This window comes from Acinonyx jubatus, chromosome C2 (genome assembly GCF_027475565.1).
Source record: "Acinonyx jubatus isolate Ajub_Pintada_27869175 chromosome C2, VMU_Ajub_asm_v1.0, whole genome shotgun sequence".
NCBI lineage: Eukaryota > Metazoa > Chordata > Mammalia > Carnivora > Felidae > Acinonyx > Acinonyx jubatus.
In genome coordinates this window covers 64,147,598-64,175,242 of record NC_069384.1, presented here as the reverse complement: position 1 = coordinate 64,175,242, position 27,645 = coordinate 64,147,598, and the positions used below count along the sequence as shown (strand labels likewise).

At 38.5% G+C, this 27,645-nt stretch overlaps 2 protein-coding genes across 9 annotated transcripts in view; one reads left to right on the top strand and one right to left on the bottom strand.

The window, feature by feature from the left end:
* The window catches only part of TEX55 (testis expressed 55), a 32,834-nt gene extending 9,521 nt beyond the window's left edge, over nt 1–23,313 (bottom strand). The window contains exons 1-5 of one of the 8 annotated variants that reach the window (XM_027060898.2): nt 22,029–23,313; nt 21,301–21,465; nt 19,446–19,508; nt 13,690–13,788; nt 6,120–7,028 (exon numbers count right to left, since the gene is read on the bottom strand). In XM_027060898.2, coding sequence (XP_026916699.1) covers nt 6,978–7,028; nt 13,690–13,788; nt 19,446–19,508; nt 21,301–21,465; nt 22,029–23,231 — 1,581 coding nt within the window. In that variant the 5' untranslated portion in view covers nt 23,232–23,313 and the 3' untranslated portion in view covers nt 6,120–6,977. Of the gene's footprint in view, nt 1–6,119; nt 7,029–13,689; nt 13,789–19,445; nt 19,509–21,300; nt 21,466–22,028 lie in introns of those variants that run through there. The other 7 variants (XM_027060899.2, XM_027060900.2, XM_027060901.2 and 4 more) reach the window with 7 other exon arrangements.
* Nucleotides 23,314–23,472: 159 nt separating this feature from the next.
* IGSF11 (immunoglobulin superfamily member 11) overlaps nt 23,473–27,645 on the top strand; it is a 194,380-nt gene continuing 190,207 nt past the window's right edge. Inside the window, exon 1 of the mRNA XM_053220894.1 lies at nt 23,473–23,602. The gene's annotated coding sequence lies outside the window, so the exon portion shown is untranslated. The remainder of the gene's footprint in view (nt 23,603–27,645) is intronic.

Sequence of the window (27,645 nt, the reverse complement as noted above, 5' to 3'; positions counted from 1 at the left end):
ATTACATAAGAGAAAAAGAAGGTAAGTGGAGGAGAGTGGGTGGAGTAAAACTGAGAATAAGTCAAGAAATGATAGGAGGCTTTATTGTGGAAATCATTTCACAGTATACACATGTATCTATAATCATTACATTGTACACCTCACACAATGTTATACATTCTGTCTCAATAAAGCTGGACACACATATGTGCTTGCATACAAAATAATAGGAAGCTAATTCAAAAAAATAAAGCATATGCAAAATACCAAAGAGTAAAACAAGGGAATTTGAAAGAATGGAGGAAATAGGATAATTCTCCTGGAAGGCTCGGGTATTCCTGTTTATAATGTTTCTGAGTTTCATAGCTATTCTCTTTCACTCACCTCTGTCATAAAGCGGACTTAAAAATATTAACGTCCTGGGGCGCCTGGGTGGCTCAGTCGGTTAAGCATCTGACTTTGGCTCAGGTCATGATCTCACGGTCTGTGAGTTCCAGCCCCGTGTCGGGCTCTGGGCTGACAGCTCGGAGCCTGGAGCCTGCTTCGGATTCTGTGTCTCCCTCTCTCATTGACCCTCCCCCGTTCAAACTCTGTCTCTCTCTGTCTCAAAAATAAATAAACACTAAAAAATATATATTAACGTCCACACTTATTCTTTTTTTAGAACAGCATTTTTTTTGAAAGTTGTTTTTTGTTTTTTGAATGTTTATTTAATTTTTTGAGAGAGAAAGAGTGTGTGCAACAGTGGGGGGAGGGGCAGAAAGAGAAGGAGAGAGAATTCCAAGTAGGCTATGGAGCCCAACCAGGGCTCGAACCCACAAACCATGAGATCATGACCTGAGCCAAAATCAAGAACTGAAGCCCGGATGCTTAACTGACTAAGCCACCCAGATACCCCTTAGAACAGCTTTATTGGTGTGCAATTCACATACTATAAAATTCACCTTTGAAGCATACAATTCAGTGCTTTTTAGAACAGAGTTGTGCACCATTACTGGTAATTCCAGAACATTCTCATCACCCCCAAAAGAAACCCCCTACTCATTGCATTCACTCCCCATTACCTTCTTTCCTCTGCCTCTGACATCCACTAATCTACCTTTTATCTCTATGGGTTTGCCTGTGTTTGATATTTCACGTGTATGGGATCATATAACATATCATCTTTTGTATCTGGCTTCTTTCCCTTAGCAGAATGTTTTCAAGGTTCAGCCAAGTCATAGTCCTTTATCAGTACTTCATTCCTGTTTATAACTAAGTAATATTCCATTGTATGCACCTGTCACATTTTTTCATTTTTAGTTATTTAAAATTGTGATAAAAAACATGTAACATGCTGTTGACTACCATACCCATTTTTAAATGTGCAGTTCAATGGTGTTAAGTACATTCACATTGTGCAACAGGCCTTCACAATTTTTCCACGTTGCAGAACTGAAACTCCATGCCTACTCAAAAACTCCCTATTTTCTCGACCCCCCCCCCCCAGTCCCTGGTACCCATCATTTTACTTTCTATGAATGTGACTATTTTAGATACCTTATGCAGGTGGAATCATAAAATATCTTTTTTTGACTTGCTTATGTCATTTAGCGTAATGTCCTCAAGGTTCACCCACATTGTAGCGTGTCAAAATTTCCGTCCTTTATAAGGCTAAATACTATTTCATTTGTATATACCATATTTTATTTATCCATTCATCTGTTGATTATCACATTTTTTATTTTTTATTTGTTTGAGAGATAGAGGGCACAAGTGAGCAAGGGGCAGAGAGAGAAAGAGAGAATCCCACGAGGGGCAGAGAGAAGGGGAGAGAGAGAGAGAAGTGGGGGGAAGCAGGCCTCACTTGAAGCCTTATGTTCACCTGGGCTTATGTTCACCTGAAGCAGGGCTTGAGCTCACCGGATGTGGGACTCAAACCCATGAACTGAGAGATCATGACCTGAGCCTAAGTCAGATCCTCAACAACTGAGCCGCTCAGGCACCTGATTATGACATTTTTAAAACCCATTCATCACTTGCTGGACATTTTGCTTTATTTCCACTTTTGGTTATTGTGAATGCTGATAGGAACATTCATGTACAAACTTTTGTGAGGCTGCATGCATATGTTCAGTTGTCCTAGGTATATACCTAGGTGTGGAATTGCTGAATCACATGATAATACAACATTTAAATTTTTGAAGAGTTGCCAGACTGTTTTCCAAAGTGGCTACACCATTTTACATTCCTCTCAACAGTGTATAAGTGTTCTAATTTTCCCACATCCTTGTCAACACTTCCTTTTGTTTGTCTTTTTGACTACAGCCATGCCAGTGAGTGTGAAGTGGTATCTCATCTTGGTTGTGATTTCCATTTTCCTAATGATGGATGATGTCACATTTATTCTTTAAATGGAAGAGCGGAGGGGATAAGGGCCAGGAAAACTGGCCTAGTAGCTTTACTTTCTGTTACTGTGAGATCAGGGTGGTAAGGAATACAGCAAGGGAGGGTCATTAGAATTGCTCAGGTAAGGGGCGCCTGGGTGGCTCAGTCGGTTGAGCGTCCGACTTCAGCTCAGGTCACGATCTCGCGGTCCGTGGGTTCGAGCCCCGGGTCGGGCTCTGGGCTGATGGCTCGGAGCCTGGAGCCTGCTTCCGATTCTGTGTCTCCCTCTTTCTCTGCCCCTCCCCCGTTCATGCTCTGTCTCTCTCTGTCTCAAAAATAAAACGTAAAAAAAAAAATTAAAAAAAAAAGAATTGCTCAGGTAAAATAGAATATTAATACTGTTGATGATAATACCACTAAAATAATAAGAGCTAACAGTGCCAGGCCCTTTTCTAAGTGCTTTTTCATGTTATCTCACTTAACACCTGGAACACTCACACCTCATATCTATAGGAGTAACTCCTTCTTCAGAAGCATCCTTGGAGGATTCCTTCAAGGGATATTGGATCTTTTTGTTCTGACACGGAAACTTTTTTTTTTCTTTTGTTCTTCTACTTCTCATCTATTTTTCTTTTCGAACAGAGAGAGAGTTGAAACAACAGCCTCACTTTCTTGTCTGTAATCAAAGTTATAAATAAACTATTGAGTTAGAGACCAAGTGGCCTATTACAACAATATGAACATATAATATAAGCACATAAAGGTCATGAAAATGACTGCTTTGATGATAATTACAAAAACAGTAACGATTTCTATGGTTCATAAAACTCACACATCCATAGTTGTATTCATCATCCCTGTTGCCTAATCCCAATGAATGGTTGAAGCCAAAAATGAAGACTGTCTTTCCCATCTCCCTCTCTATGAACACCCACATTGTGTCACTTCCTATTACTTTGACTTTCTGTCTATGCCTTAAATCTATCCATTCTCTCCCTCTCCATTCCAACCCTTGTTTAGGCAACCATCATCTTTCACCAACTATGATAATACTTTCCTAATAAACGTGCTCCTCTCACCTATCAGTCCCCACTCTGCAGCGAGAGGGAACCTGTTTGAGATGCATGTTGATCATTCCACTCTTGTTTAAAAACCTTTTGGTAGTTTTCCATTGAGCTTAAAATAAAGCCCAAATTCATGACCATGGTTGAGAAGGCTCTGTATCAGCTACCCCTGTCTACATCTCTGGCCTCATCTTACAACACTCTCACTCTTGACTCCTGCTACAGTTTTCTCTTGGGTCCCTGAATGGGACAGGGAAACTTCTTCCTGGTAGCCTTCTGCTCCAAAAGAGATCAAGTCCCTCTGCTACATGCTCTTACAGCCCTCAGGGTATCATCTCTGTAGGCATATATATATATATATATATATATATGCCTACAGAGATTTTATATATATATATATATATATATATATATATATATATATATATAGTTTATTGTCAAATTTGTTTCCATACAATATCCAGTGCTCATCCCAACAGGTGCTCTCCTCAATGTCCACCACCCACTTTCCCCTCTCCCCACCCCCATCAACCTTCAGTTTGTTCTCAATATTTAAGAGTCTCTTATGGTTTGCCTCCTTCCCTCTCTGTAACTTTTCCCCCCCTTCCCCTCCCCCTTGGTCTTCTGTTAAGTTTCTCAGGATCCACATATGAGTGAAAACATATGGTATCTGTCTTTTTCTGCCTGACTTATTTCACTTAGCAGAATACTCTCCAGTTCCATCCATTTTGCTACAAATGGCCAGATTTCATTCTTTCTCATTGCCAAGTAGTATTCCATTGTATATATAAACCACATCTTCTTTATCCATTCATCAGTTGATGGACATTTAGTCTCTTTCCATAATTTGGCTATTGTTGAAAGTGATGCTATAAACATTGGGGTACAAGTGCCCCTATGTATCAGCACTCCTATATCCCTTGGGTAAATTCCTAGCAGTGCTATTGTTGGGTCATAAGGTAGATGTATTTTTAATTTTTTGAGGAACCTCTACCCTGTTTTCCAGAGTGGCTGCACCAGTTTGCATTCCACCAACAGTGCAAGAGGGTTCACTTTTCTCCACATCCTCTTCAGGATCTACAGTCTCCTGATGTGTTCATTTTAGCCACTCTGACCAGTGTGAGGTGGTATCTCAGTGTGGTTTTGATTTGTATTTCCCTAATGAGGAGTGACGTTGAGCATCTTTTCGTGTGGCTGTTGGCCATCTGGATGTCTTCTTTAAAAGTGTCTATTCATGTCTTCTGCCTATTTCTTCACTGGATTATTTGTTTTTCAGGTGTGGAGTTTGGTGAGCTCTTTATAGATTTTGGATACTAGCCCTTTGTCCAATATGTCATTCGCAAATATCTTTTCCCATTCCGTCGGTTGCCTTTTAGTTTTGTTGTTTCCTTTGCAGTGCAGAAGCTTTTTATCTTCATGAGGTCCCAGTAGCTAATTTTGGTTTTAATTCCCTTTCCTTTGGAGATATGTCAAGTAAGAAGTTGCTGTGGCTGAGGTCAGAAGGTTTTTTCCTGCTTTCTCCTCTAGGGTTTTGATGGTTTCCTGTCTCACATTCAGGTCCTTCATCCATTTTGAGTTTATTTTTGTGAATGGTGTAAGAAAGTGGTCTAGTTTCATTCTTATGCATGTTGCTCTCCAGTTCTCTCAGCACCATTTGTTAAAGAGACTGTCTTTTTTCCATTGGATATTCTTTCCTGCTTTGTCAAAGATTAGTTGGCCATACATTTGTGGGTCCAATTCTGGAGTCTCTAGTCTATTCCACTGATCTGTGCTGACACTGAAACTTTTATTCCCCATTACATTTTTATTCCACATGGCCAGCCATGTCCTCTGTCAGTTTTACTCTTAGAAAGGCCTTCTCTAATACTCTACTTCCCCTCCTAGCCAACAGGTCTTTCCACCTAGATTCTCACCTCTCGTGTTTACTCTGGGCCTGGGATTACTTCTTAGCACTTAGGGACTAAGAACTGAATATACTTTCAGTTAATTTGTTTCCTACACTAGACGCTCTTTTAGTAGAGAGCCTGAGTCACTGAAAGTGAGGCTTAATCTCCCTTTCTCTTCTTTCTCTTTTCTGTCAAATGTGTTCAGACAGGACCATGGGACCATACATACCAAGCTCATCCCTCTGGTCCACTGCCTCACTGCAAAAGGTCAAAATGACACTTGTGAAACATATCACAGAGAAAGCTAACGCAAAGTGCTGGATGGCTGGGATGGTCTGGTCTGAAGTGTTCTGCTTTGAGAAATACATCAAAGCTGTCTGGTATTCAGGCTGAAAACCAGTGAACTAAATTTAATACTTAATTTCAGAAGTTAATGATAACATCCAACTTTTCGATCACTAATGATATTGTTGGCCCTTCCATCTCTGGGTTATTTTGTTCAACCAACTGATTAATTATAGTCTTAGTCACATCACTCAAACTTTCCCCACAGGTTATCCAGCTTTCACCTGGTTTTGCTAGCCCACAATCAACAGACAGATTCCTTATCTAAGTGGAGAACATTTGTGGAGTCTGAGCACATGCACGTTTTATGGACAACTAAAGGAGCTAAATAAAACTCTGAAGTTATTAGAGTTTTTAAAAAGTATAATTATTAGAAATGACATTCAGGTATTAAAAAAAAAGTAGGATTTGTGCTTGATTGTTCAAACAGAAACTTAATTCATTGTAATGCAACCACATAATTACACCAAGTCAGCAGTTAAACAGTATAAAGAATCAATTCTTTAATGTTGAAATAGAAATTAAACAACAGGTTCAGCTTACAAAAATAGTAGTAGATGATCATCTCAGTTATGAATGCTGGGCAGGTCCTCTCATACCAGACTATATTAAGGCCTTTTGCATTTAAATACCAGTTCTACTGGTTACACATTCCATGCAATGTGGATACTCTTCAGGGGATAAAGGTAATGAGGAAGTGTGATTCTGCCTCTCCCATAGGTATGCACATAGTAGTATAACATGTTTGAATTTTGCTGTAGGTTAAAAATCAGAAGAGAGGTATCCCTAGGATTAGATTAAATCACATCCACTAATGGCAGAAAGTAACAGGCGGGGTCAAATAGGAAAATAGTAAAAATATGTTGGAGGTATTAAGAAACAAGAAAAAAGAGATTACAATAATCACCTTCCATGAAGAGAGAAAAAAAGTGCTGCTAAAAATTATTTTCCACACATTTTCTGATTGAAAATTTTATACACAGTTTGGAGACATGATTGATTTGTATGCTTTATGAGAACTACATATAAATTGCTAATATTCTTTTTTTGATCTTCTTTGGGATTTGTGAACTTGTTATTATGCAGTGCTTTAGAGGAATGAGTATTGAAATATCAATGCATGGATAAGTATTACATGTATATATTTTGCATGATTAGCCTGAGGTATCTGTAACTTATGTGAATTTTTGAAGTGGATAGCTTATAGATTTTACTTAAAAATTAAGAACATATTTAGGCAGAATCACTACCAATGACCATTCAAAAATCATTTTTCAGAGTGAGAAACAGAACATAGTGTTGATACTGAGGGTTGTAAACAATGTTGAGGAGAAATTCATTCTTTGTAGGTTTCACATTTGTCTCTGTTTTCTATCATTTCCTGTACCTGAGGAGAATGAAAAAGAATTTTTTTCTACTTGCAATTTTGGACAACTTGGAATTACTGTTATCTTGTGATGTTAAAATACATAGAAATTTAAACTACAAAAGTCCTTCTACTGACCAAGACAAATAATTTAGACTTTGATAAATCAAGAATACCTGTTGCAATTTCTAGGGGAACTAATAAAATATTAAAAAGAATTATTATGACAGTGACTCTATTCTGTTTGATACTGTAATTATAGGTACATATCATATACATTTGCCAAAACCTATAGAATTCACAACACAAAGAGAGAATCCTAACATAAACCACGGACATCAGTTAATAATAATGTATCAGTATTAGCTCATCACTATAAGAAGTGTAGCACACTAATTCAAGGTATCAATAATAGGGGAAATTAGAGGTAGAAAATTGGGAAAGGAGAAGGGAGTAAAAGAGAACTCACTGTACTTTCTTAATTTTTTTTCTAATATTTATCTATTATTGAGAGACAGAGAGAGACAGTGCATGAGCAGGGGAGAGGCAGAGAGAGGAGGAGACACAGAATCCGAAGCAGGCTCCAGGCTCTGAGCCATCAGCACAGAGCCCAGCACGGGGCTCAAACTCACAAACTGCAAGATCATGACCTGAGCCGAAGTCAGATGCTCAACCGACAGAGCCACCCAGGCGCCCCAAGAACTCACTGTACTTTCTGATCATTTTTTCTGCAAACCTAAAAACTGCTCTAAAAATATAAAGTCTATTAATTTTTTGAAATCATCATAATGGGAAACAAAAAAAATTAAGAGTGTATAACTTCTAAACTAATAGAAAAAATGGAGTGATAAAAGAAGGCAAAAGTAGAGGAAAAGAAATAGAACAGGTAGAACTAATAGACAGCATATGGTTGGACAATAGATGTAAATCCACATGTATTTTTAATAACATCAAATATATGTGAGCTAAATTAAAGGCTTGTCAGATTTAAATAATGATAAAAATTTTAAAAGGATCTAAAACTTAAGGACAGTCAGTTAAAAGTAATAAGGATGGAAAAATCCATGTCATTTAAACATTGACTCTGAGCCAAGAAGTCAAAGTTCATTATATCTCTTAATGAAAGGTAGTTCAATTTACTGGAAAGATATAAGAATTCTAATTCATATGTATCTCATAACATAATCTTAAGTACATACAAACAGCATAAATTAACAGAACTATAGGAGACAGGCAAATCGACAGTCATATTGGAAGACATGAACAACATATTTTGCGAACTTGGTCAAATAGATATATTTAAAACACTTCCTAATAATTTCAGAATAAGTTTTTTCAATTCTAAGTAATTCATTAATAGTTAAACATATGTTGCATCATAAAGCCAATCAATACATTTCAAATATTTGAAATCTTGTTTTATGAGTGAAGTGCAATTGGCTTAGAAGTCATTAATCAAAGGGAAATTAGAAAATCCAATATTTAATAATTTATATAAATAATGTCTCTAACCCCATGAGTTGAAGAAGAAACATAATGAAAATTAGAAACTATTTTGAAGTAAATAAGTGAAAATACCACGTAGTTAAACTTATGTGATAAAACCTTAAATGCATATGTTTTATACAAAAAAGTAAGATCTGCTTCCTATATGCAAGAGTAAGCACTCAAAAATGAATCCTGCAGGGGCAACTAGTGGCTCAGTCAGTTAAGCACCCGACTCTTGATTTCAGCTCAGTTCACGGTCTCACACTTCATGAGATCGAGCCCTGTGTCAGGCTCTGAGCTCACAGCACGGAGCCTGCTTGTGATTCTCTCTCTTCTAGTCTCTGCTCCTCCCCCATTCACACTCTCTGTCTCTCTTTCAAAATAAATAAACTTAAAAAAATGAATCCTGCAAATAACAGCTATGTACTATGAATTAAAATCAATTAATGTGATACACTACATTCACAACATAAAGGATAAAAATCACATGATTGTGTTAATACATCCAGAAAAGGCATTTGACAAAATTTAGCACCCTCTCATGACAAAAACTTTAAGAAAGCAGGAATAGAAGGAAGTTACCTCAACATAATAAAGGCCATCTATGAAAGGCCCATAGCCAACATCATACTTAGTGGTGATAAAATCTTTCCCTCTAAGATCAGGAGCAAGGCAAAAATACCCACTCTTACCACTTGAACATAGTACTGGAAGTCATAGTCTGAGCAATTAGGCAAGACAAAGAAATAAAAGGCAACCAAATCAAAAAGGAAGAAATCATCTTTTCCACTTAAAATGGGTTGTATATTCTAGGTTTTCTGTAAGTAGAATTATTTTATTTTATTTCTAAGTGTTTATTTTGAGAGAGCACATATGACTGAGTTGGGGGGGGGTGCAGTAGAGAGAGTGGGAGAGAGAGAGAGAATCCCAAGCAGGCTCAGCACTGTCAGTGCAGAACCCAACATGAGGTTGGTTCTCACAAACCATATGATCATGACCTGAGCTAATATCAAGAGTTGGACACTTAACCAACTGAGCCACCCAAGCATCCAAGTAAGTAGAATAATTTTAGGTTGTAGTCTATTATGAATACTATGTTGTGTAGACTGAGTTCCACCATATTCTTCTGATAAATGTTGAAGTAGAAAAAAAGAATTCTAAAATTCTTATAGAACCACAAAAGACCTTGAATAGCCAAATTAAGCTGGAGAAAAAAGAACAAAGATGGAGGCATCACACTTCTTTATTCCAAAATATATTACAAAGCTACAGTAATCAAAACAATATGGTACAGTATAAACACAGATATATAGGTCAGTAGAAAACAGAATAGAGATCCCAGAAATAAATCCATACATGTACAGTCAACCGATCTTCAACAGGGTGCCAAAGATACACAAGAGGGAAAGGAACCTTTTTGCAACAAATGGTGCTGGGAAAACAGGAAAGAATGAAATTGGATCCTTAATAAAAATCATTAAAATGGGTTAAAGACTTACACATAAGATCTGAAACTGTAAGATTCCTAGAAAATAACATAGAGGGAAAACTTCATGACATTGGTCTTGGCAATTATTTCATGGATATGACACCCAAAGCACATGCAACAAAATTAAATAGGTGGGATTACACCAAATTAAAATTCTTCCACATAGTAAAAGAAACAATCAATCTCCCACCTACAGAATGGGAGAAAATATTTGCAAACCATATAGGAAGTTTATTTCCCAAATATATATTGTAATTCCTACCATCCAATAGTAAAACAAAAAACAAAAACCCTAATAACCTACTTTAAAAATGGACCCAGGACTTCAGTGGACATCTCTGCAAAGAAGACATACAAATGACCAACAGGTATATGAAAAAATGCTCAATGTCACTAATCATCAGGGAAATGCAATCAACAACCACCATGAGACATTATTGCACACTAGTTGGGATAACTATTACCAAAACAACAAAGACAATAAATGTGGAGAAATTGGAGCCTTTCCTGCTATTGGTGGAATGCAAAAATTGTGTAGCCACTATGGAAAACAGTATGGAGATTCCTCAAAAAATTAAAAATAGAACTACCACTTCTGGGATTGCTCTATTTATCCAACAGAATTGAAATCAGGATCTTGAAGAGATATGATCATTGGAGCACTGTTTTCATAATAGCCAAGATGTGTAAATAATATAAATGTCAACCAACAGATAAATGGATAAAGACAATGTGGTACATACACGTAATAAAATTCTAGTCAGTCTCAAAAAAGAAGAAAATTCTGCAATATGTGACAACATGGATGAATGAGGACATTGTGCTAATTAAAATAACCCACTCACAGAAAGACAAATACTGCATCATTCCACTACATGAGGTATCTAAAGTGCAAAGTCATAGAATCAAAGAGTGGAATGATGGTTGTCAGGAGCTTGGGGCAGGGGAAAATGGGGAGTTACTAATTAATGGGCATAAAGTTTCAGTTAAGCAAGAGGAATAAACTGTAGAGATTTCCTATACAAAATTATACCTATGGTCAACAATAATGTGTGGTACACTTAATAATTTGTTAAGAGGGTAGATCCCATGTTAAAAGTCATTACCACAATAAAATTTTATTTTTTTTGGAAAACAAATGGAAAAGACAATCAACAGATGCCAACTCCAAGATGATCCAATGTTGAGGTTATCAGATAAGTGTTTTCAAAGCACCTATTATAACTGTGTTCAGTTAAGTAAAGTCAAACATACTGGAAATCAAAGAAAATATAAAATATCACAGAAAATAAATATAAAATAAAGAAAACTGAAAAGATACTTTAGAACTGAAAAATAAAAAATTCACTGGATGGGCTTAAGAGTAGAATATAGATGACAGAAGAGCCAGTGAACTTGAAAATGGAGCCAAGGAGTTATTTTATCTGGAGAGCAAGAAAAGTTAAAAGAAATGAGCAGAATTTAGGGATCTGTGGGATAATATTAAAAGGTCTAATATAAGGTTAATTTGAGTATCAAAAAGAGAAGAGGAAAAGAGACAGAGTATGGGGCAGGAAAATACCTGCCCGAGCCAACTTCCAAAACTTGGTGAAAGGTGTAAATTTATAAGATTTAAGCAGCTCAGGGGTGCCTGAGTGGCTCTGTCAGTTAAGCATCCAACTCTTGGTTTCAGCTCAGGTCATAGTCTTGTGATTCATGAATTCGAGCCCCACATCGGGCTCTGCACTGGTAATGTGGAGCCTGCTTGGGATTCTGTGTCTACTTCTCTCCCTGTCTCTCCCTGGCTTGTGCTGTCCGTCTCTCACTTTCTCTCTCTCTCTCTCTCTCTCTCTCTCTCTCTCTCTCTCTCTCTCTCAATAAATAAATTTAAAAACACCTTTTTAAGGTGTTTTTAAAAAAAAAGATTCAAGCAGCTCAGCTAACTCCCAGAATTATGAATTCCAATGAACATCATGATAAAACCTCTGGAAACTAAAGAAAATGACAAGATTGTGAAGGCAGCCAGAGAAAAATGGGACACTATATACAGGGGAACAACAATTTGGACGACTGTGGATTTCTCCTCTGAAACTATGAAGGCCAGAAAGTGATGAAACTACATTTTTAAGAGCTGGACAAGTCAATTCAGAATTCTATATCCAGCAAAAATGTTCTACAAGAATGTGTGACAGATTTTCAGATAAAGGAAAACCAAGAGTGTTCTCTGCCAGCAGCAAGCAAAAGAGGCTGAAAGAAGTTTTTCAGGTTGAAATGAAATAATTTCAGAGAGAAACATGGAAATTCACAAATGAGTGAAAAACATTAGAAATAGCAATTATCTGGATAAATGTAAAAGATTACTTTTTTTCTCCCTCTCTCTATGTGTATACATATACACACACATATATGTGTATGTGTGTGTGTGTGTGTGTGTGTGTGTGTGTGTATATATATATATACATATATATATATATATACTGTGAAAGGCTAGGGATATATATTGTAATTCCTAGAGTGATCACTACAAAATAATAGGAGGTATAGCTAAAGCCAATACATAAATTAAAGTAGAATACTAAATTTATTCAAATAATCCAAGAGAAGGCAATAAAAGAGGAACAGAAGAATAAGACATAAAAAGAAAACAAATAAAATGAGAGCTCTAAATTCAACCATATTGATAATTAGGTTAAACACTGATGGTTTAAACCAGGAGGTGGCAAACTTTTTCTGAAAAGAGCTGAATAATACACATTTTAGCATTGCAGTACACAAAATATCTGTTGCTGCTGCTGAATTCACCTCCCCTTTCCCCTTCTTTCATTTACTTCTCTTCTCTTTTTCTTCTCCCCCTCTTCTCCTCCTTCTTCAACTACTTTATTTAAAAAAATTAAAAAAATTTTTTTGAATGTTTATTTTTGAGAGAGAGAGAGAGAGAGAGAGAGAGAGAGAATGAGTGGGGGAGGGGCAGAGAGAGAGGGAGACACAGAATCTGAAGCAGGCTCCAGGCTCTGAGCTGTCAGCACAGAGCCCGACACGGGGTTTGAACTCACAAACCGTGAGATCATGACCAGAGCCAAAGTTGGATGCTCAACCGACTGAGCCACCCAGGCGCCCCATTTAAAAATATTTTTTAAACATTTATTCATTTTTGAGAGACAGAGAGAGACAGACTGTGAGCAGGGGAGGAGCAGACAGAGAGAGGGAGACACAGAATCCAAAGCAGGCTCTAGGCTCTGAGCTGTCAGCACAGAGCCCAACGTGGGACTCAAACTCACAAATGGAGAGACCATGACCTGAGGTGAAGTCGGACGCTTAACCAACTGAGCCACCCAGACGCCCCAATTTAACCACTTTAAAAGGGCAAATTCTTTCGTAGCTTTTGGGCCATTTAAAAACAGGTAGCCCACAGTTTGCCTACCCTTGCTCTAAATGGTTCAGTTAAAAAGTAGAGATTATCATAAAAGATAAGAAAGACCCAACTATGTGGTACTTACAAGAGACACGATTTAAATATAAAGCATTGTTAGGTTGCAAGTAAATGGATGAAAAAATATATACAAAGTAAACTGTAAGGCTGGGCTGGCTATATTAATATGAGGGGAAATAAACTTCAATAAATAAACTTTAAGGCAAAGAATATAACCAAGGAGAAAGATAGACATTTCATAACGATAAAAGAGTCAGTTAATCAGAAAGACATAATAATCATAAATGTGCATGTACCTTACAGTTTTCAGAAAATTTCCTGGCCTTAGTGTGTAGGAAAAGAGAACCCAACAGGAACCCTGCAGACCCTTGAGTTGAGATGATGGAGCTGAAATCCTAGGGAAATCAAGACAGTTATGGTCACAGGGCAGAGTGCCAGAGAGGAGAGAATGGTACAGAAAGAACTCTGGAAATCTACAGAAGGTCCCCTTGCAGTAATCCCTTGCATATAGATCAGTGCATGTATATGAGAAAACTACCAGAGGCCATGGAAAGAACCAAGCCAGGAATAGTGCCTATTACCACCAGTCAAACTAGAAAACCTCATGATTCATGGGGCATTGGGTGAAATACTCAAAAGGGTCTTGTCTCAGTAGTGGGGACTAATTAGCCCTAGACTGAAAACTGATCTGCTCCACTCTAAAAAAAATCTTAAAAGCAAAATCTGAAAAGACCAAGCTTTTTCCAAGTTAATTAGCTAGGCCCCAAAATAAAGTCCAAGAACATTTACAGGAAAACAACAACAAAAATCCAGCACCCAGAAAGGCAAAATTCATAATTATCTTACACCAATCAAAAATTACCAGGCATATACCTACAACTCATACAATATCATGTGTCAATTATATCTCAATAAAAAAATTGCTAGGCATATAAAGAAGCAGGAAAATAAAAACAGTTATCATAACTGCATTCTCTGTTTAAAAAGTAAAGTAGAGGGGCGCCTAGGTGGCTCAGTCAGTTGAGTGTCCAAATTTGGCTCAGGTCATGATCTCACGGCTTGTGAGTTTGAGCCCTGCGTCAGGCTCTGTGTTGACGGTTTAGAGCATGGAGCCTGCTTCAGATTCTGTGTCTATCTCTCTGCCCTTCCCCCTTGTGCTCTTTCTCTGTCTTTCTCTCTCAAAATAAACATTAAAAAAAAAAAGTAAAGTAGAGATATCAACACTCTAGAAAAGACAGCAACTAAACTCCTAGGGATGAAACTACAACACTTATAATGTATGTAGTGAAAAATACACTGGCATTTTATTATTAATGGTACTTTAGACACTGCAGAATATTAGTAAACCTGAAGACACAGTGATAGAAAGTATCTAAAATGATACAAAGGGAAAAAATTTTTAATAAACAGAGAATGAACTTCAAGTGACCCATTATATGTATAATTGGGAGTTCCTAGAGGAGGAGGCAGGGACAGAAAAATGTTTGAAGAAATAGTGGCTGAAAATTTTCCAGATAGAATGAAAACCATGAGTCCACAATTCCTAAAAGTTCAAAGGACCACAGCACAAGATACATGAAGAAAACTGCAACTGTGTCACTTTAAATGAGAGTATAAACTGATCAGAGTACTTTGGTGAACCTTTTGGCAGCCATCTTTTTTTTTTTTTTTTTTTCATTTTTATTGCTCTGAGGAGAGCTTTTATTTTTTTTTATTTATTTTTTTCAATATATGAAATTTATTGTCAAATTGGTTTCCATACAACACCCAGTCCTCATCCCAAAAGGTGCCCTCCTCAATACCCATCCCCCACACTCCCCTCCCTCCCACCCCCCATCAACCCTCAGTTTGTTCTCAGTTTTTAAGAGTTTCTTATGCTTTGGCTCTCTTCCACTCTAACCTCTTTTTTTTTTTTCCTTCCCCGCCCCCATGGGTTTCTGTTAAGTTTCTCAGGATCCACATAGGAGTGAAACTATATGGTTTCTCTGTCTTTCTCTGTATGGCTTATTTCACTCAGCCTCACACTCTCCAGTTCCATCCACGTTGCTACAAAGGGCCATATTTCATTCTTTCTCATTGCCATGTAGTACTCCATTGTGTATATAAACCACAATTTCTTTATCCATTCATCAGTTGATGGACATTTAGGCTCTTTCCATAATTTGGCTATTGTTGAGAGTGCTGCTATAAATATTGGGGTACAAGTGCCCCTATGCATCAGTCCTCCTGTATCCCTTGGGTAAATTCCTAGCAGTGCTATTGCTGGGTCATAGGGTAGGTCTATTTTTAATTTTCTGAGGAACCTCCACACTGTTTTCCAGAGTGGCTACACCAGTTTGCATTCCCACCAACAGTGCAAGAGGGTTCCCGTTTCTCCACATCCTCTCCAGCATCTATAGTCTCCTGATTTGTTCATTTTGGCCACTCTGACTGGGCAGCCATCTTTTAAAGCTGAACTTATGTCAATACCCTAGGACTTAGTAGTCCCATTTCTAGGTATGAACCCAGTAGAAATGAATGTACATGTGCACCAAGAAATAAGTACACAAATGTTCACTGCAGCATTGTTCATCACAACCAAAACTCTAACTCAGAATAGAAACTACAGAAATGAGGGGCGCCTGGGTGGCTCACTCAGTTAAGTGGCTGACTTCGGCTCAGGTCATGATCTCGCGGTCCGTGAGTTTGATCCCCACGTCGGGCTCTGTGCTGATAGCTCAGAGCCTGGAGCCTGCTTCTGTTTCTGTGTCTCCCTCTCTCTCTGCCCCTCCCCCATTTGCGCTCTGTCTCTCTCTGCCTTTCAAAACTGAATAAGTGTTAAAAAAAAATTTAAAAAAAATGAAACTACAGAAATGAAAAGGAATGAATATGCATAAGATGAATGAATCTCATAAATACTGTTGATCAAAAGAAGCCAGCCACCAAATAGTACATAATATTTAATTTCATTTGCACAAAAATCTAAAAAAGCCAAACTAATCTAGAAGTCAGAATAGTGGTTATTTTATAGAAGAGAAAGGGTAGTGATTAGAATCAGGTGCCACGTGGGATTCTGAGGAGCTGGTAATGTTCTATCTCTTGACTTGACTGGTGGTTTCATGGGTTTAGGCAATTAGTGATAATTAGTCAAGATGTACAGTTTTGATCTGTGTAATTTTATGTACGTATGCTTGAAAAGTTTTTAAAAAAAATTTTTTTAACGTTTATTTATTTTTGAGACAGAGAGAGACAGAGCATGAACGGGGGAGGGGCAGAGAGAGAGGGAGACACAGAATTGGAAGCAGGCTCCAGGCTCTGAGCCATCAGCCCAGAGCCCGACGCGGGGCTCAAACTCACAGACCGCGAGATCGTGACCTGAGCTGAAGTCAGACGCTTAACCGACTGAGCCACTCAGGCGCCCCTTGAAAAGTTTTTTAAATGAAAATAGATATAGTTTACTACATTACCAAAGTAAGGGAGAAAAATCACGCAGTCATCACAATAGATATAGAAAAATAATTTGATAAAACTTAATGATTCATGATGAAAAACTCAGAAAACAGACTAGATGAGAACTTCCTTAATATGATTAATAGTATCTATAAAACGGAGCAAACATCATACTTAATAGTTAAAAAGGGAAAACTTTTTTAAAACAAGATCAAGAGCAAGCAAGGTGAACCACTGTACCTACTTCAATTCAATACTGATTCTACTGGAGATCCCTAACTAGTGTACTATATCAGTCAGTGTCCCGACAGGAAATAGATGGCACATTCAAAATAGAAGAATTAGGGGCGCCTGGGTGCCTCAGTCAGTTGAGCATCTGACTTCGGCCCAGGTCTTGATCTCATGGCTTGTGAGTTTGAGCCCTGCGTCGGGCTCTGTGCTGACAGCTCAGCCTGGAGCCTGCTTCAGATTCTGTGTCTCCCTCCCTCTCTGCTCCTCCCCTGCTCAAGCTCTGTCTCGCTCTCTCTCTCTCAAAAAGGTAAATAAACATTGAAAAAAAAAGAAGAAGAATTCAATGAAGATTCATCCAGAAAGGGTTTATTTAAAAGAATTAGGCATAGGGGAGTCACAGGAGATAACACAATAACCCAAAACCAGTAAAAGTGGAGCTAACCTCTTAACCTCGAAGGTCAGAAGAGAGGACATTACTGGAATTCAGAAACAAAGAATCATGTAAAAAGATGCCTTGAGAGGAGCAGTGACCTCCAGACAACTCAAGACAAATCATAAGGGAAAAGGCCAGGGAAATAAACCTGATTTCACCTTCTTTCCTGCTTCCAATCTTCCTCTAGGTTTCCCATTGGGTTAACCCAGCCGGAAGTCAGAAGGAATGAGAGCCTGTTGATCTAGTCCATATGGATTAGCTACTTTGTACAACAGAAAAGAGAAAAAGGTAGATCTGAAGGGACAAAGAGAAGATACATAATACATGCAGTAAGACAAGGAGGAAAAAAGGATACAGATTGGAAAGATCAAATAAAACTGTCACTATTTGTAAATGATATGACTATATATGGAAACACCCAAAGTATCTACAAATACATGTTTAGAATTAATAAGTTGAGTTTAGAAAGGTTGCTGGATATAAGATCAACCAAAAAATTGGCTGTATATCTATATGCCAGGAATTAGAACATGAAATTTTTAAAAAATTCTATTTCCAATAACATCAAAATTATAAAATACCTACAAATAAGTCTATCAAAAATATATAAAACCTTTGTGCAAAGAATAAATATACTGAGACAAGTTAAAGACATAAATAAATGGAGAGGATAAAGGACTGGAAACACTCATTATGTCAAGCTATTCCTTCTTCCCCAACTGATCTACAGATTCAATGAAACCCTAGTAAAAATCCCCCCAGTGTGTGCTTCTGATTGTGTATGTGTGTATGACTTGACAAATAATTGTAAATATTGATATGGGAATGGACAGGCCTAAGAATATCCAAGATATTTTTAAAGAAAAATAAGATATGAGGACTTGTTCTGACAGACACTATGACTTATTTTAAGGCATATGAATTAAGACAATCTTGTATGGAGCAAGGATAGACAAATATACCATCAGAATCAAATAAAAAGCAGTATGGGACATATGGTCTTTTACATAAAAGGTGCTGGGTCAACTGGATGTCTGCTTAGAACAGAAAATGAAACTTGACCCCTCCTCACAGCCTACACAAAATCAATCCCAAATTGACTGGAGATCAATGTCAAAGACAAAATAAACAAAATTTAACTCCTCCACCCTGCCAAAGAAATTCCACAAACTTCTGAGATAATATAAGGGGCTACGGTCAGGAGTTTGGACTAAGGAGACACTTCTAAAACAGGACAGCAAAAGTGATAATCATAAATTTAAAAGGTTGTTAAGGTTGACTATATCAAAATTAAGAATTTCTGTTTATCAAAGGATACCTTTAGGAGATAAAAAGGGAAGGCATAAAGTGGGAGAAGAAACATGCAACAAACACAACAAAGGGTGTATGATTTTCTAGAATACATATAAAACTGTTTTAAATGAGTAAGAAAAAGACAAAAAATGCCATAGAAAAAGAAGTTATTTCCAAATGGCCAATAGACAAATGACAAGGTATGCAACCGCCTTAGTAATCAGGAAAAAGCAGATCAAAGTTGCAGGATTACTATTTACCCATCAAAACAGCTAACGCTAAAAAGACATTAGCATTCAACGCTTTGAAAGTGCTCCCTTCATGGGGTACCTGGGTGGCTCAGTCGGTTGAGTGTCTGACTTCAGCTCAGGTCATGATCTCACAGTTTGTGGGTTCAAGCCCTGCATCAGGCTCTGTGCTGACTGCTTGCTCACAGCTTGGAGCCTGCTTCAGATTCTGTGTCTCTTTGTCTCTCTGCCCCTCCCCCGCTCACGCTTTGTCTCACTCTGTTTCTCAAAAATAAATAAATGTAAAAAAAATTTTTTAAGTGCTCCCTTCATGATAATCTAGTGGGTTGTACATGTTTTGTTTTGTACATGTGTATGTGTGCTATCTTTATTGTAATAAATAGAATTAAAACATTGTTCTTTTTCTCCTGTTCCATACCTGGTACAGCATAAAACTCAGGGGGTCCTCTGGCTTTTCATAGACTAAGTTTTCAGTTATCTGCTGAGAAAGAGCATGAGGCATGGCATTATGGTTCTGAACTAAAGTAATGTGGTTAGGTTATATGTGAAGAAATCTCATGCACTGACCTAGTGTGCACCATAGCCTTTTAAAGAAATTCATGTATCTCTACAAAGTGACAAATTACTTTCTTACTACTCATAAAATCAGGCAAATTATGGTAAAATTTAGAGGAATAAAAATTTAGCAATAATAGCAATGTATACTTTTCTAGTTCCAAGATCAAACAGGTACTGAGACAGTTTTGGACAAAGTTTTTGTTTTGAGAATTCTGATTTTGCTAGACTGAGAAATTAGTGAATTAATCCCTTTATTTAAAAGAAAAGCCTTTTGAATAAATTGAAAACACTATATATCTTTACATAGAAACTTCCCTGTGAGCCATCTGATTCTAAAAGGTGAAAAAGATATTTAGTGTTTGTAATGATAAATGAGAAAACATATACAAAACTTCAGAAATTCACTTCCATACTTTGTTGTTGTTTAATAACCCAAAACATCAGAATAAAGTATAAGCAGAATTCTCATTTGCAGGGAATAACAGTGGGGCAAGTTCCAGGTATAAAATAGTTAACATCTGTTAAATGCACCATGCCAATTATGTATTTCATATATGTTTCTATTGAGCACATATTTGATAATTAATTTTTCTTACAATAACGTTGCATTCGCAAGTATTATTTTTCCTTGGCAGATGAAGAAAATTATAGAATAATTTGAATTGTACTTTCTTCAACAGCTTTCCTCCTTCAGTTTAATAATTAGTAGTTCTTTGATTAAAGCCAGAAAACCCAGCCATTAGCACTCTCCCACAAAAGGACATTTTAAGAAAGAAAAGGCATAGAGCAGGGTTAATGAAGTAAAATCACTCATCTCTGTTTTATATGGGTAAATTGAGATTCACTGTTTATTAATTTTCTCCAAATCACAAAGATGAGAAGTGGCAAAGTTAGGTTGAAGCTTTGGGCTAACAGATGGCATAATTTGTGCTCTTGCTTCCATACCCTACTTCTTTAAACTTAAGTTTCTCCAGTAAAGTGGATTTTTTTTTCTAGTTTAAATGTTTTCATTTGAGATGGGCCAGTCTTACTTTCCACCTTTCTAACCACAAAGTTACTATATGTGCACATTTTAATATACACACATGTGCCTCGTTGGTTAATAATATTAACATAAAAATAAATATGTCAGGCAAACAAAAACAAAAACCCACCAAAACCCAAAAATGTTATAAATGTGATAATCTCTTATAATTCTATATTGGCCATGGAAATGTCATAGTTTAAAAGAGGCTCCAGCCCCATCTCTGGAGGTCAATAAGATTTGTAATTTCAAGAATTAAAAGCAACTTTTCACTACTTCTTTTCCCCCCTAAAGAATGCAGGTTTTTAGATGGTCACAGGTTGGCATCTTTTGAAAGTATTACATACCTGGCTGAAAAAGCTTTTTTTCTCTCAATTGCCAATATTTTGTCCTTCCTTCCCAGTCTGACTCAAACTTTAACCCTTGGCCATGTTTTTCCATAACAACTAACCTGCCTGATCTCTAATCCCTCTAAAGGGCTTTACATCATGGTAAGTAGCATTCTTTGGTGTTTATCATTTACTACTTTTGGTTGAATACATCTTAGTGCATTTACTGACTTCTCAATGAGATTATATCCCTTTTATAAACAAAGGCCATTCTTGTACCTCTAAAATCCAGGTCCAAGTTTGTTTTTTACATTGTAATTACTATAAAACTCGCTCTTAAAGAAAGGGATTGAGAGATTTACCTGGAATATTTGCAGAATGTGGTGTTTCTCCATGTATCGTAGTGCAACTTGATAAGGATCTTCGTATACGATAGGAGGGAACTGTCTCCTAGAAGTCTGACTGTATCCAAGAGGCCTCTTTCCTTCTTGGTATTCTGGAATATCATCCTGCAATAGAAATATACCCTCCACCCCCACCCCCAGAGAGTCTTTAATAAATGGAAAAGCCCCAGGAAGCTTTGTTGTTATTGTTGCTGTTTATCTTTGGAATCTGGTGTTCATAGAACCTGGACACCAGGAATTGGAGATAAGATACATTATGATGACAAACCTGGCTGATCCTCCTGACAATATAATGCACCTCAAGTCCTGGGAACTACCTAAGGTATCTCCAATCTACTTCAAATACTTTTCCCTTCACAAGGACCTCCAATTGACTCCAAATTCCTTTTCTTTGGTAGAAGCCCAGAGAAGGGAAATGACTTAGCGCCCCACAGTAAGCAGCAGAACCAAGACTCATGAATCCTGGTTCACTGATCCTTCCTGAATGGTCTTCCAGTAGCAGAAGACGCAACCCATCTATTTCCCACCCTTCTCCTGCCCTTCCTGAATAAACCATGATGTGTAGGTTTATTCCTCATCTTTGATCCAACATGCACCCTCATCCTGTCCTGCCCCCATACCACCACACTAGGCCCCTGGCTTGGCCTCCAATTTCCCAGGTGGTATCAAATGCCCCTTTAACCTACAGGCTTCGTTTCTGTGGCTTTAGTTTTTTCTTGACCGATGGTATAGTCCAGCTTGGATGAGATATAGGGAAATCTCTGGGAATAGGCTTGGTCTTTTGCTTGGAAGTTACTGGTGAATCTGGTATTAAATGAGTCAAATGCTTGCAGATCAGTTACACTTTCTGTGTCAGTTTCAGTTGAAACTGGGGAACTGTCCTGGTCTATTCCTCTGGCCTCAAATTTGCAGGGTTCTACTCTGAATTCAGCTTCTTTGGACTCCTTATTGCCACCAGATTGGGTAAATATTCTGTCATCATACTGGCCAGGTGCTCCATAGTCAGCCAGATAGTCTTCTCTGGGGTAATTCTCTTCATCCATTAAGTGGTCAACCTTGTAATAGTCACTGGAGTCAGTCTTGTCCACTGTAAGGTGATCGGCGTTACTTTCAGCCTGGTCAGCAGTTTGCTGTTCAGCTAGTTCAATAGCTTCCTCGCATACTTTGTGGTGAGTCTTTATAGACGTTCTGGAGTCAACCTGGTTAGACGGTATATAGCCAATCGGTTCAGAAGTTCTTCGTTTAACCAGGCCACACAATCTGCTGTCAATCTGTTCAGAAGTTCTTTGCTCAGCTTGGCTGGACATTCTGTGGTCAATCTGTCCAGAGGCTCTTGGTTCAGATGACACAGACAATCTATGGTTAATCTGTTCAGAAGTTCTTTGGTCAGACTGGTTAGACACCCTACTGTCAATCTGCTCAGAAGAACTTCCTTCAGTCTGGTTGGACATTCTGCGGTCAATCTGTCCATCAGCTCTTCCTTCAGCCTGGCTGGACCTTCTGCGTTCAATCTGTAGGGAAGTTCTTTGTTCACTCAGAAGAGACATCTGGCTGTCATGATGGGCTTGGCCAGATGTCTTCTCATACATTCTTTGGTCATCCTGATCAAATGCACCACCCTGAGCAACATCAGCTCGGTTGTATGTTCTGAGATCAGCCTGATCAGATGTTCGGCCACCAGTGGGTTCATATACTTTGTGGTCAGTCTGTCCAGACACTCTTTGGGCAGCCTGCTCAGCCCTTCTGTGATCATTCTGGTCATCTACCTCTTCTTCATGCTGGTTCTGCCAGTTGTCTTCCTGGTTGTCTGTCCTGCTGTCATCTGGGGACTTGGCTGTGCTTTCAGGTCCCAAGGACTCCGGAGGAGCCTCTTTGAGAGGTTCTTCCATCTTCTGCCCTGCTGGTCTAGGTTGCCAGACGCTTTGGGTCTGGCCGAGCTGGTCGCCTAGGTGACCTTCAGGGGCGCGCACGTCGCTGCTCGAGGGCTTTGTTTGGCCTCGGCGCACAGACTCTTCCGGGTGCGCGGGCGCCGCCCCTGCCCCGGTCTGGGCTGCCTCGGGCCGCCGGTGCCGAGTCCGCTGACTCGCCGTGCGGACACGAGCGCCGGGCGGACGCCTTCTCCTGAGAAGAGGTGATAACCACACGCGGCAGTCGCCACCGCCCAGCCGCTAAGCTCGGGGCTCTGAATCGGTGCCCCAGAGCGGTACCCGCAGCGTTCGAGTGGAGGTTCCCGGCGGCTGCGTGAAACCCGATCGCCCAGGTACCGCTCCTCTAGTCGCCGGCGACGTGTTAGCGGAGGAAGCGGCGGCAGATCGCGTGGGGGCAGCATACTCCCGGTTGCCGCCCAATCAGATCCACGCTTGGTCGGACGACCTTGGTCTTTTTGCAGGTGCTCCTGTAGGGGGTCAGTGCTGGGCACTGTGCTAGCGAATGGTTCTGCTGAATGCTCTTCGGCTTTAGGCTCTCGTTGGCGTTGTAGTGACGAGGCCAAACGTTGTGTTTTTTCCTATTAAATTCTTAAAACCATGTTTTAATCCTGCCTGTACCAACAGTGCCCGTACCGTTTTCAGTGTACCAGGAAAGAGTTTTGTCCTTCTAACACCCGTGTTGGCAAAGTCAGATGGGTCTTTCCTCACAATACGCGTGTAGAGAGGAGAGGTTTGCTCTCTTCCCCACCTTCACCACCACGCACCTCTGGGTGTTCATTGCTGCAGAATCATCCTCTTCTTTGTCTCCAGGGACAGATGAGCAGCTGTTTTCCTCCCCTTTGGGAAGAGCTGTCTTGGCCGTGGAAACTTGGGGCTGTGAAAGCCCCAAGGTATGGTTTTTTGTTTATTTGTTTTGCGGAATTAGGCACACATGGCTGGAGGTCTAAAGGGAAGAGAGGAGATCCAGTGAGAAATGGGTTCTAAAATCACCCCCATTTAACTGATTTATAGCAGAAGGGATTAGGGCCCAGAGTTCCAGAAAGAAAGGGAGTAAGAAAGGGGAGAGGGGATAGGAGGAGCAATACTTAACAAGTGGGGAATTTGCACCTGGTGGTGATGGCCAGTGGGGTCTGGGTTTTGAGATCTGGCCCGTCCTTTTTTTTTTTTTTTTAACGTTTATTTATTTTTGAGACAGAGAGAAACAGAGCATGAACGGGGGAGGGGCAGAGAGAGAGGGAGACACAGAATCGGAAGCAGGCTCCAGGCTCCGAGCCATCGGCCCAGAGCCCGACTCCGGGCTCGAACGCACAGACCACGAGATGGTGACCTGAGTTGAAGTCGGACGCTTAACCCACGAGATGGTGACCTGAGTTGAAGTCGGACGCTTAACCGACTGAGCCACCCAGGCGCCCCTGGCCCCTCCTTTTTGAAATAAGAGTTAAGAATCCACTCCAGGCCAGCATGCCCTCTACTTTCAGGAGTAGGACAGTACAGAGGTGGTAGGTGATGAGACATTTGTCTGACTCTTCAAAGCCTGAAATCACTGAGGCAGACCAACCATTGGTAGTATAATACCTGATAATGCTGTTAGTATGAGTTTAATTGCATTCAGTAATTAGAGATATGCTTAAAATCCAAATGCAAATAATTGTGATCAAGATATGAAAGGGAGAGTGGGTACCATTGATGCCACACTTAGGAGTAAAAAGAAGAATCTAGGTATACTGAAGTAATATCATTTATGTAACAGTATTTAGAACATAGTAGGTGCTCAAGATGTGTGTGTTGAGTATAAATATATGAAGGATCTACCTCATTTATTTATTTAAAAGTGTGTGGAGTGGGGCACCTGGGTGGCCCAGTCGGCTAAGCCTTGGACTTCTGCTCAGGTCGTGATCTCGCAGCTCATGACTTTGAGCCTGGCATTGGGTTCTCTGCTGTCAGAGCAGAGCCCCCTTCCCTTCCTGTTCCTGTCTCCTCTCTGTCTGCCCCTCCCCAGCTTGTGCTTTCTCTCTGTCTCAAAAATAAATAAAAACATTTAAAAAAATGTGTGGAGCAAGTAGACTTTGCATTTGTAGTAAAATAGGTGATAGGCTATGGTTTACAATTTCAAAGGGGTATTGGTTTTGTAGATGTGTTTTTCTATTTATAACTTAAGTTTAATCACTGTAGAAAAGTAAGAAAAACAAGCATAAAGAAAAAAATTGAATTCCTCAAACACCCAAAGGATAACCTTTAACACTTTAATGTATATCTTTGTAGAATTTCCCCATGCAAATCTATATATCTAATAGCTATAGTTATGTGTATATTTTACAAAATGGAATCAAACTGTGCAACTGTTACATAAAGTGCATTTTCATTTAATACTGTGGTATAAATGTTCTTCCTTGTCAATAAATGTAATCTAAATTAAAGAACACTGGCTTTTGGAGTCAGACCAAGTTTGTTCTAATTCTGTATCTGTCATTCACTAGATTGTTGAGCTTGGGCAAATCTCATTATTTCTCTGAACCTCAATTTTCTCATCTTCAGATGAAAATGGGAATAGTGTAATAGCTCTCAGAGTTCTTGTGACAACTAAATGAGATAATATATGTAATTAGTTCATATGTGCCTCATAAAGAGTAGCTATTTTAAAATTTATATGTCATCTATTCTATGAATTTATTTTGTTGCTTTTAACAGTGCTGCCTTGACCATCATTATACAGACATTTTACAAGCTTGTCATGTTTTTTTCCTTAAGATGAATTTTTAGTTGTGGAATTGCTTGGCTAAGGAAATGTGCTCATTCTGGTCTTTGGAAAGTACTATATTTTAAAATGTCCTTCAGAAAAATTGAGCCATTCTATGACTCCACCAGTAATATATGGGAGTGCTATTTCTCTATACCAATGCCAATTCTGTATATATTTTTATTTTTGCCCATCTGATAAGTGAAAAATGGTATCTTGTTTAATCTGTATTCTTTTCATATGTTTAATGGCTATTTGTTTTTGTTTTTGGTAAATGTCCTAGTCATGCCCTTGTCTTTGCCTTATTGATTTGTGAGAACTTCCTGTATATTAAAATTTTAATTCTTTATTATATAAATTGCAAATAAAATTTCCTGTCTTGTTTGCCATCTAGAAGTTTGATATTTTTTTTTATTTTTATGGAGTAAAATTCATTTTTCTCTTTGTAGTTTTTACCTTTGGGTCATCCTTACAAAGACCTTCCCTGTCTCTCAAGATAACATAAATGTTCCCCACCTGTATTTTCTTTTAGTACTTTTCAGTGTGTGTGTATTCTTTTTTACTTCCATAGAGTTAAGTGTACAAAACTTAAGTGTGAAGCTTGATGAATTTTTTTTTAATGTTTATTTTTGAGAGACAGAGACAGAGCACAAGCAGGGGAGTGACAGAAGGAGAGGGAGACACAGAATCTGAAGCAGGCTCCAGGCTCTGAGCTGTCAGCACAGAGCTGGATGTAGGGCTCAAACTCATGATCTGGGAGATCGTGACTTGAGCTGAGGTCAGACACTCAACTGGCTGAGCCACCTAGGTGCCCCAAAGTTTGATGAATTTTTATGTATGTATGCATCCATGCATACACCATCCAGATCAAGAGATAGACTGTTTCTAGCATTCTAGCAGTTAACTACTGTTCTAATCTGTGTTTCCATAGCTTAGTTTCTCTCATTTTTGAACATCATACAATATGACTCTTGTTAGATATTATTTATGATTGCTGAGCAGTATTCTATTGTATGATTATACTACAAACTTCTGATGTTGATTGACATTGGATTGTTTACAGCTTGGAACTATTAAGAACTTTTTTTGTATGTGTCTTTTGCTGGACATAAGTGCTTATTTCTCTGGAATATACCACTGTATAGGATTCCTGGGTCATAGAACAGACTCATATTTGACCTTAATAGATACTGCCAGACAGTTTCCCAAAATGGTAGTACCAGTATACACTCTCACCAGCAATGCATAAGAGTTCAAGTTGCTTTGCATATTTGCCTTTTACTGTTGGCTGTTCTGGTTTGTTGGTACTCAGTGGAGTTTTCATTTGTATTTCTCTTATGACTAATGATGTTGAGCACTTTTACATACACTTATTGGCCATTTGGATATCCTTTTTACAAAGTGCCTGTTCACTTCTTTTGCCCATTTTTATATTGGATTGTTTGTCTCATTCTTATTGATTTGTAGGACTTATTTACGTAGCATGCTTGTATGTATGTGTTTGTATTTTTTAAACCCTTAAAGCTTTAAGTATTCTGTATTTTATTTTGGTAGATGGTTTGTGATAGAAATCTCACCTAATCTTATTTTTAAAAGGTTATCTAGATGTTACAATGACATTTTTTTTTTAATTTCTCC